The 11,038-nt window shown below is 39.8% G+C and overlaps 1 protein-coding gene across 1 annotated transcript; it reads right to left on the reverse strand.

The window, feature by feature from the left end:
• Positions 1-8,064: 8,064 nt before the first annotated feature.
• LOC130699249 (RCC1 and BTB domain-containing protein 1-like) lies at positions 8,065-10,831 on the reverse strand. Its single transcript, XM_057521558.2, has 12 exons — positions 10,676-10,831; positions 10,532-10,610; positions 10,318-10,467; positions 10,082-10,245; positions 9,819-10,025; positions 9,625-9,732; positions 9,409-9,551; positions 9,094-9,340; positions 8,895-9,019; positions 8,717-8,814; positions 8,519-8,649; positions 8,065-8,454 (listed from the first exon to the last, which is right to left on the reverse strand). Exons 2-12 carry the CDS (start codon positions 10,608-10,610, stop codon positions 8,314-8,316), a joined length of 1,593 nt encoding a protein of 530 aa, XP_057377541.1. The 5' UTR covers positions 10,676-10,831; the 3' UTR covers positions 8,065-8,313.
• Between the last annotated feature and the right edge of the window lie 207 nt (positions 10,832-11,038).

Raw genomic sequence — 11,038 nt, forward strand, 5'->3', positions numbered from 1 at the left:
ACTATCAAGTCCATGTAATTTCGCAGCTCCATATATGTAGCTTATCCTCATATAAAGTGTATAGTTATGATAGGGAAATGGCTTATGTAGGCCAAGGGGTGCAAGAACATATGGCCGTGAAGAAAAATAAAAAAAATATCGAACCAACTAGGTCGCTGTTGATTAAATGAACAGAAATCAATAATGGGTTGGTGAAGAAAAAAGAAGAAGAATAAAAAGTTGGCTATACATATCGCACGGCTGTACAGCAGAGACAGACGACGGGCCGGCTAGGAAAGAAAAGATAATAAGAATCGAGCCGCAAAGAAAATGGAGAGAAAACGGGGAAGGTTCAATAAAAAGAGACAACGGCGAAAGAAGAGAAAGACAGAGAGAAGAGAACCACGCAGACATACACACCCAAAAGAAAGCAAAAAGAACGAGTTGGATAAGATATAGACGCGTGGCAACGCAACCCGATCTCGGATTGGAAAACGGGATTTCCCGGCGGAGTGGTCATTTGTAGTCGGACGAGACCTATACGACCGGGCCTCAGAAAAACATAAAAGAGGAGCTCTATTGCAAAAAAAAAAAAAGGCGAGCGCATACTGTATAGTCAAAGAACGAAAGGGAAATAAAGAAGAAGAAAACAAAACAAGCGAAATAAAAAAGACAACAGCGACATTAGTCCCGCATCTCTTCCTGCCTTTCCTTATTCCGTTTTTTTTTTTTTTTTCATTATTCTTCGTTCCGAGTGATACGGGTGACCTAGAAAAAAAAACTGCGGCTCGGTCCTGTTATGCCAACACCGAAGATCAATTACTAGATTGGGAAGCGCGCGCACAAAGTGGCGAAACGTCTGCTGCGGCGGAACCGACTGCGGTCCAACCCTCTTTTTTTTTATCCAGCTCTTCCAGAATCCAGCCACTGGCTTGGTTTGGGGAATCTCACATATTAAATGTTTTAACGCAACTATTTGAACTATTCGTGTTATAACAATGCGCTTTCTGTTAATCCTACTAAAACAACAAGGTTTAAAAGTATCTAAGCTATTTTTATCAGTTAAACATTAAAGCTAATTTTAAAAATCTTGGCAAATACTTTAAAACCTTTCAAATTCTTTACGAATCGTTGGTGACAATAAGAGGCGTAACGATGGCGGTGATGGAACACCGTAAACGGGGCGCACTTCCATGTTGCGTGAAAATTGCTATAACTACTAAACCATTGACAACAGAAAATAATCAATCAATGCTTCGGTAATTAATGTAATACCAGTGTAGTTGCAAATGGGTCACGACATGCAATGCCATTTTGTTATAACTGCATAATTCAAATCGGCAAACGTAATGCAGTTGAGTCATCGTTAAGTCCCAGCCGCAGAGTTTCCGGTTGCACAGGAAAGAAAATAAGATCGCGTGCCAAAAGCCTATTCAAATTCTCAAAATTTTTAACTTTTATAATCGATCTACAAGTTTTACCCGAAACTAATTCGACAACTTTGCGCGTAGGCGACTCAAGAAGTTTTAAAATGCCACGTCCAGTTCGTATTCCATGACACAGCCACTTGTGTCAATCCGATTTCAGCACAAAAATTTCAACATTTTTCGCAGTGAATAAAAGCTTCAGTAAAAAACGGAGACTGCGCAGCATATTTTTCTAGTTGTTAGTAGCCAATTTACGTTCAATAAAACAAGACATCTTGGATTGTATATAATGATAACAGTATCATACCGTTGATGAAACAAGAGGAGATTATCCGAAGATCAGGATGCAAACACTTGATGTTGTCCGACCGTGTTGATAGCAACAATGACGGATTTGAATCATTTAATCAAAGCTTTTGATCTTAACTGACACTTGTGAGTGATTAAAAGCCATTGTGGTTACTGTCAAGGACAATCATCCGCTGGGACGCAGTCCAACGTTTATTATCACGTTGATTAAGTGGGATGTAAAAAAAAAAAAAAAGAAAAGACCAATCTATAAGACACGACTTGAAGCACTTGAAGAAAGGATTGGACTCATCAAGCGGTTCATCAAGTTTGACATTTTCCAGGTTCTTATTTCCGGGAGGGGCTCTGTCGTGGATCTATTTGGCGAGCGTGAAAATGGGAGATCTAGGACTTCTGCAGCGGGATAAGTAAACTTCGCTGGTAGAGACCCACACAAAGAAACAAAAAGTACATACAAAAAAAAACATTGTTGATATAAAAGTAAGGAAGGGAAAAAAGAGGCTCAGATAAAACGAAGAGAAACGAAGAAAAAGCGAAAGGTGGAAGAAGCAATCGAAGAGACTAAAAGAGATAGGAAAGAAAAAAAGAAAAAGTAAGATCGACCAGAAAACTGCGCTAAAAGACGTCGTGTAAATGGTAACTGAAAACGTGGGAGAAAAGACAGCTGATCACATGGGGCGGGCGCAACAAGCGCATATACAGCTGCCTCCGTACTCCCGTCTCCAAGTTCGGGTCTCATACTATATATATACGCATGTAGTACTATATGGTCAAATAACTACCCTATACAACTTATTCTATAGTTACTTATACAGCCCACGAGAAGCGTACAAATATGGATAGCATTATAAACGTATCCAGCAGGCAACCGACACATATGAAGCTTTGCTAGTCGTTTCAATATGTTTGGTTCGGTTGGAAAACCAGCAACGAAAACAACAAATTCATTTTTCACGTCCCATTTGTTTGCTGTCGACATCTTGTTGCCAACCCTACATTTATATTGAAAATTATATTCAGTTTGTTTAATAGCATTCGGCCGGATATGTTGGTCGTGTTTCTTTATTTTGCTTGAAATGATTTATTCATTTTTCATGGGGGTTTTCAGCGTTCGCAGAGCTGGGCGGAGATATAACATCGGGATAGACCGATCGGTACGATGTACACGATGCACTTTTAAAAAAGACAGGAGAGCCACGCCTTTGGCTGTGATGTTTTTCTCGTTACGGTTTTCCCTTTTTCCTCGCCGTGCAGTTCGTGTGGCTGGCGAGCAAATTTCCCATTAACTTGGTGACGCTAAAGCCATCGCTCAAACGACAACATTTCCAATCAGCAATTTGGAACGACAGCTCCACCTCTTGCGTGTTACAGACGCCGTTGCAACATTAAAGAAAAAGGTTGCACTAGTGAGACTGTGTCGTGCAGGCAGGCACTTACCTCTCGGGTCACGGCAAGGTCCTTTGGCCATTATTTAGATTGGCTGGATACCGCTACTTCCGCATCACGAACTATCCCTATATTTTTTGTTGCCAAAATCTCGTATACCTTTGGCTTCAGTCTCCTCGCATCTCCTGTGTGCCCTACATTACAAAACCGTAGTAATATTTATTTGACTGACTCGTAAGAGCATAATGATTGTCTATTGAGCGCAATTCTGCTTATACAGTCATATATAGTCTAGCTAGAAAGCTTTCAGATGCATCTTTGATGATAGCGATAGGGAAAACATGCACAATTAGTGTTTGTATATCATCGTAATGGCAGTATGGAGGGCCTGAATAATTTCTTTTCTGATCAAAAATGAAATCCGCACATAAGGCATATCGTGTAGTGCAAGTCGCACGGTTGATGAGTTGATATTAATGATGCCCTCGTTCGTTTGATCGATGCCCTCCTCTTTTTCGTTTGCACACTCTGCAGTAGCACCGTAAAATGCCTCGAGTTTCCATCCAACCTCTCATATTATCAAATAAATATCGATGTGGGATTCCCAATCCCCTGATCTCATTAAAAATAAACTGCGCCAAGAGAAATCATCGCCGTTGATGCCGTGCAACCATTGGATTGTCTTCCAACGAACAGCCCTCAATCTCACGTTCGCTTTTTTTGTCCCGCCTTCCTCCTTGAACCTATTTATATGTGACAACTGAGTTTCTTTTTTTTTTTCGTTATTGAGACGGTGCTGGACCGAATTATTGCGGTGGAATGCACACTCGTTTTTGTTATAGTAGACAAGAGTCCACTCCTCTTCTCTGTAGAGGGCGAGATAATAATAGGCGCAGAAAAGAAGAGGTGAGACGTATCTAATAGGATCAACGGGAGAAGAGCCGGAAAATGTGCATCATCATCCAATATCGCCGTGTCGATATAGAGACACAGGCCTATAACTCTAGTGTATCATTTCGAAACATTTATAGGGGAAACTATAATAATAATAGGCTGCTTCCTTTTCGGGATAGATTAATTTTTTTATTTTTTGTGAAATTGACTTTCCACAGAAGCTGATGGAGTCTGTTTCCTTGAAAGAACACATAGGGGAAGGAAGGAACCAGTTCCGGCTCACTTGCATTGAAACTGACGCGCTCATTATTTCTGCCGGAGTGTCATAGAAAGAGACTGCGCGTCTGAAGCGCGTAGCAGTTTTTGACTGACGCAATAGTTGATCAAGTTGCTATGTTTCTTAAAAGTTAGTACCGTAAAAAAAAAGTAACAAAAATAAAATGACTTTATGCATGGGAAGTGAACTACGTGTCTTACAGAACGCCCAACAGTGCCCGTAAATGAATTGGGGACTTATTGACGGGCATGATTTCATGTGGATGCATTCTACGTGTTGCAAGATGTACTTCATAATTATACAGCGGTGGCTGTCCAGGCGTCAAAAACTAATTGATCATGCTATTGAATCAGCCTGTTTCTGCCTTCGTCTGATTCCTGGAAAACCAACCGCCATGAAATTGTTGATATACGTCGAATTAGACGATCGACGGGTTTACGGTAAGTCTGTTTCATTGTTCAAACACGTTATGTTATAAGTCTTTAAGAGAAATACCGATCGTAGATGGATAGGAAAGAAACTTCCGAGCGTGGATGCAATAAATACATTACGTTTACTCCGCGTGAGGAGGTGGTAGTTTATCATCATTACGATCTGTAGATAAATGCGATAGACTTCCGAATTGAGGGTCGGTCGCCCGGACGTAAAGGGGGGAAAAGATAAAGCTCGGGAAAAAACAAAAAAAAGGCTTCAAAAAAGATAGATAAAATACGTAAAAACAAACATAAACGCTGCGTACAGTGTGCAAAATTTCGGCCTTCAGCTTACGATGAATTTGATAAATTACGATCACCGGCAGCGTTTCCTGTACACCGTAAAATAAAACAGCAGTAATTCGTTTTTATAAAGTTTGCTCTCTAAACTCTAATTAGATTCAAAGTTTTGGAAGACTTGGTCGTCATGACAATGCTCCATACTGCCACAGGGGAAACCGTCGATTAGTGATAATGGTGGTGGTTTTATAGTTATTGGATCGAGGAAGTGTCCTTATCTTATTTCTCGTTAATGAATATAATAGTGTATGCTAGTATATGCTTTTACCCACTAGCCTCATCATTGAGCATTTTAAAAACTGGCGTAATACAACAAAGTATTATAGATAACATGTTATTCAGCATTGTGCTTCCATATATTAAAGCACAGCAAATAAAAAGGATTTGCTCACTTAAGCCCACTCAGAGAGAGGCTTCCCTGAGACAGCCCAAAATATCCAATTTCTAAGATCGTATCGAGAAACTACAAATCTCACATCAAAACAATGCTGATTTTCGTGACCCTCGTTCAATTTTGAGTAGGAATCAAGTGTTTTCAGCCAACGTCCCGATTTGACCAAAAATCGCAAAAGTGGGAAGGCTATAGCCTTTGCACTTTTTCATTTTTGGGTAAATTTGAAATTTGATTTAAAATACATGATTTCGATCCAGAATTGAATACTAATCACGGAAATCAACTTTATTTTTCGATTGGGTTTTTTAATTAAACGTAAAAAACAAAAAAATAAGAAGAATAATAGGAAGTCGGGCTTATTATTTTAGTCGGGCTTAATAATTTTTTCTGCAAAAACTAACACTCATTGGAATTAGTTGAACATCACAGTATATACTCACAATTGAATGCTGATGTCGAGAAAACTGTTATTTTTCATTAAGACAACCGTTTTTTAATACAGCGAATATTTCACAATGCTAGTGCGCCAGTACGCTACAGCGCAAAAAATAAAGAACGCTAACAACACTTCCTTTTCTTTTCTGTTCAAAATGGCTGGTTTAAGGAGAAAACCAAAAGCTGAATCGAAATCAGCGTTCAATTTTCATTATGCTGTAAGATTTTCATCGAATTCAAAGAGGTCGTTTTTGGCCGATTTTGACAAAAGTGTGAAGGCCTTTGCTGTTTTTCAATTTTTGAGAATTTGGGAAATGTCTCAGACTTGGATGAAAATGAGCTATTTTGATCGAAATTGAACGAGGATTTCGAATATTAGTCAGATTTGGCGAAATCAAATCGGTTATCAAGTGGTGAAACAAATAATGGCATCAACGAATTGTGCGTTTTCAATTTCTAAGTTAGTATCGAAAAACTACAAGTCTCCCAATTAAACAATGCTGATGTTCGTGATCATTTTTTCTTCTTTTCTATTTATCGGCTTAAACAAAAAATAAAAATCAGCCAAAACCACGTAGGAAAAGCTAGAAAGAAAAAAAAGGGCTTGATAGGCATGCCTCACTTGAATCACTGCTGTTGAATATCCCATTATCTCCTGGATCAACAAAAGGCTCGGGCCTTCATGGTAGCAATTAGAACCAAAGCGGCCACTCGCTAAGCTTTCACTCTCGTGATCGGTGCAATTGTGTCTACCAGTAATAGCATATAGAATCTTTTATACGTTTGCCTCATTTATTTTATTATTTAAAAAAATAAAAGAGACCCGGTAGAACAACTGATGCCCTTCACTGTGTCGAATCAACGGCCTGATTCACGAGAAGAGACGAGTGGGTTCCGAGCCCGCTACACAGCAGCCAAGCTGCCAGCAACGGTAGGGCTATCGATTTTTTATTAGACTTCGAGATCTAATGATTTGTTCATCAGTAGTAGAAGGAAGTGTGTGTGCGACTGTGGCTGCGCTACATCAGACACGTCTTGACGGATGTTTATTGCGAGCAAAAGGAGGTTGTGTGTGGCTAATAAGACGAAAAAGCCTAACCATAATAAAAGAAAAAACACGCAAAAAAAAGCAGAGTTACAATTGATCTGATATATACGTCGCCCGACAAAAAGGAGGCAACGCAAACACAAGCGAAGAGACAACTGCAAGGCTGGATTGACTGGCGCATGTGCTATGGCGATGCTTGTCTCTTCCGTAGTCCCATTTTTTGGGCCCGTCTACTGAATAAAGACGCAGAAGTACAAAAGCAAAGTTTGGTTGTTTTTTTTTCCTCGCGTCCTCTTTGGAAAGTGGAACAAAGTTTTTTTTTCTATTTGTCTTACTCTTAGCGAGTTTTGTATCCTCGCTATTGTTCCCGTCATCTCAAAGGGCTTTTGGATCTTCAAAGAGGGATGAGGGCGAGGCCGACGCATCGCATGGATAATTAGCGAAGATACATAGTTTTCAATGCTTCATTTTGCTGACGCAGAGCATTGTAGTGCTAAAATTAGGGAACACGTGAAAACGTACACCTAACAATAATTAGGTGCATTGCTACGGGTTCTATCATTGGCTATAATGTTCATCATCAACGTATGGGAGCACGTAGCGGTATGAAACTAGAGACCACGAATCAGAATCCCGGGAAAAGTTATGCACCGCTTACTACCGCTATTTGATCGATTTCTGTTATTATGTAATAGTTTAAAATACTCTCTTTCACACTTTTCACGGCCATCGATTTCCAAAATAAGTTTGGTTGTATAATCTCATCGTTATTCAAATCGCGGAGTCGGGAACTTGTAGTGGTAACTTGGCCGTCGGTGGCGTCATAGCCTTCGACACGAGAGAACGGTCACGTCATCTGTTGCAACGTTTCGTTGGCTTAATTGTTCACGTTCGGCTGAATGCTTCGGTACGGTGTTATTATGTTTACAAATTTCTTGTTTACTGAGCTGAACGTCCTGATAACGCTTGCAAGTTGACTCGCGAAAAACACAGATTTCAAGTAATTGTATTATTTTTAAAACACAGTTTACATACCATTTTACAGAAGAAATAATCTTTTCACCAAAAATCACACAAGTTTAAGCTTACCAAGCAAATTAGGGCATTCTCCAAAGATCCTGATTGAGATTGGGTAATGTGCAGACAGTATGATTGAAGAATACGTATAATTTTACAGATTCGAATATTTTTTAAGTACATATAACACAAATATTTATCACAGGAAACCCAATCTGCTTGCACTTTGCTGTCTGTTTGAAAAGTGAGTCGCAATTGATTTCCGAAACGAAGAGAGCGCTATTATAGAGATTATCAACGAAAGGGATCACACAAAACTTATTGTAATACTTATGATCCTAAATTGCCGTAAAGAAACGATTGCAATATCGGCATTAGTAGCGAAAAGCCCCCATACGACCGACGCGGACGATGAATTGTTTAATTGTGGCTTCTTCTAATTTTAAAAATGTTTCAGTTTGGACGACAGCTGTTAAATGATGAACGGCGAATCGTAAACAATATTCTTCAAGGTCCTAAAAGACTCACATTGTTCATTCATGGTCTTAAAAGAGAAAGATCGATTAGCTCTAATGTTACCTGTGCTTCATACTTCAAACCAGTTTCGAATAAAACCGCTACGTTCTCGATGTTAACGCTTTGACGGATGAGGTGCTGGCAGCGGGACTTTAATTCTGTTTCGCAGTACGCATTCGCCAAATCCAATAAGCCTACAAATTTAAGAGCAATGTAGGTGAAAATACGGAATAAAAATCAAACATATTTTTAAAATGAAACCTAGCGCTTCATTCACAGGCAGGTCCACCTCGTCGGTATATAAATATTTAAGGAAGCAATAGTATACTGGATACGAAAACTGCTCTATCTCTACTGTCCTGCAAATCAATGCATCCATTTTTAAAGAAGAGAATACACAAACCTAATGGAATAAATAAATGAAAAAAGAGCAACTTACTCTTGATTTGCCTCTGCCCACGGGTGCTGAAACATTGCACGATAATATTGGCAACGAATTTTCAGAATAGCTTTATGCACCCAAATGGAATTTCCGCCTACTTTAAAGCATAGATCTCCTGTGTTCTACATCAGCCATAAATACATCAAACAAAGGAATTCTAATAAACTAAAAGAGAACCACGACCTAACTGTTTTACCTCATCGTTAAAGGCTAATCTAAGCGTTTCAGCCAAAGGGGTATCTTGCCGCGCACGGAATTGCAGTGTTCTCCAGGTTACTGCTGGAGTACTATAGCATGCAAAGACTTCATCGAGATGCGTGTAAGGCGTTAGAGATGGCGAAAAGATGCTGTGACCCCGGCAATGGCCCCACATGTAGATTTTGCCGTCGTGAAGCATGGCAGCCGAAATGTGAGAGAGATGGCACGCTGCAATTTCTACTACCCTTGTTTTGTTAATACAAAAAGATCATCCAACATCTTCATAAATGTTCTCTTTGGATTTGTGACATACTTTCCGAGCTCAGGGGCAACTATCACAGGCGAAAGATGATGCGTTTTGTACCCGGTGCCAAGCTGGCCATACGAATTGGCTCCCCACGCGTACAGTTCCCCTTGATCGGTCAAGGCAAGGCAATGGGCAAACCCGCAAACAACCTGAGAGAAAGTTTTAAACACGCAACAAATGTCACTTCACGTGCCCGCTTTTGACTAAAAATTCTACAGTTACCTGAGTAACGAAGACTTTATGAAGATTGCTCACGCGAACCGGATTATGCTGATTGTTATTATTTCCAATTCCAAGTTCACCATTCCCATTATACCCCCATCCATAGAGCTGCGAAGAAAGTTAGAAATAAGAGTGTTATAAAGGAAAGAAATCAATTTCGTTATAATAGGGTCGTGTCTGGATTGATTACGAACTTCTCCGTCATGCAGTAGAGCCATAGATGTAAGTTGACCACACGCTATAGCCACCACTTTATGTCCTCCGATTCCGGAGGTTACTCTGCGAGGGACGCTTTGTCCTGTTGTGGTACCTGATCCACACTGACCCCCATTATTCTGACCCCAGGCGTAAACTTCACCTTCGCTCGTTAATGCCAGGCAGTGATGATTCCCACACCCAACCTTGCAAAATAGGTTTTAGGACGTACCAACGCGAATTGTGGTCTAAAGATGTATACTTGAATCACAGTTTTCCCTGCTAGAACTCCACCAACTAGTGATGGTGTTAAAGTGTGATTAGTATTTCCATTTCCAAGCTGAGAGTAGGTATTATAACCCCAAGTGTAAAGCTCCCCAGAATCAGAGAATGCCAACAGATGAAGACCTGATCCATATGCCAATCCTGTATGTTTCAAAGTATTAAAGCAATTTCACAATGATGCAAGTAGCCCTACTAAAATGAATGTTTACAAACCTTTGATTTTTTTCTTACTTAAACTCTCAATTTTTCTGGGTTGCAAGGCACTAGCAGTATCACCAAGACCCAGACATCCAGACGAATTGCATCCCATGGCATACACATCATCTTCATTTGTGACCATGATGACCTCACTGCCCAAATTGCCTAAGAAAGGTTTAAAGATAGCATTCAAGATAGGTTACATTGGTACATAGTACAAAGGGCTGACCAAATATGACAGCCAGTTTTAAATTTCGGAGAAATTTGCTGTCTATTAGACTTAGCACAGTCCATTTAGTGAGATCCATCTGCATATGGAATCCACAAAAAAATTTGGAAATCTAATTACAAATTTGGTTGATTGTATTGGTACTTTTCAAAGAGCTTTGCAGTTGTCAGGTCCAACCGGCATGAACAGGTGGGCAATATAATGTGAAATCCGACAGAGTGAACAAAACGAGCCCTGGCAAAATCTATTAAGGAGGAGGCAAAGATATTCGCCACAGAATGACTAAATAAACTGTACGACGAAATGAACGGTACACTACACACTGCCTTGATACGTACGTTGCAGCTATTATTTTACTTTGTTTACATTTTGCGTTAAATCAAGGTTACATTAATGCCATCTAGCGGTAAGATGTAGGCTTCTTCATGGAAAATGTGTGAACTGCGTTTTACTGCATAATGGTAAAATATATACGCCAATGGATCTTCTAAATGAAAATATTCGATT

Source organism: Daphnia carinata, chromosome 7 (assembly GCF_022539665.2).
Source record: "Daphnia carinata strain CSIRO-1 chromosome 7, CSIRO_AGI_Dcar_HiC_V3, whole genome shotgun sequence".
In the NCBI taxonomy this organism is placed as follows: domain Eukaryota; kingdom Metazoa; phylum Arthropoda; class Branchiopoda; order Diplostraca; family Daphniidae; genus Daphnia; species Daphnia carinata.

Bases quoted from the DNA above. Each gene is read 5' to 3' on its own strand.
- LOC130699249 (XM_057521558.2), bottom strand. From the start codon at position 10,610: ATGGATCTCACTAAATGGACTGTGCTAAGTCTAATAGACAGCAAATTT. The intron at 10,468-10,531 runs GTCAGCCCTTTG...AACCTTTCTTAG, and splicing joins AAAACTGGCTGTCATATTTG to GCAATTTGGGCAGTGAGGTC. The intron at 9,552-9,624 runs GTAACTGTAGAA...ACTTTCTCTCAG, and splicing joins ATAAAGTCTTCGTTACTCAG to GTTGTTTGCGGGTTTGCCCA.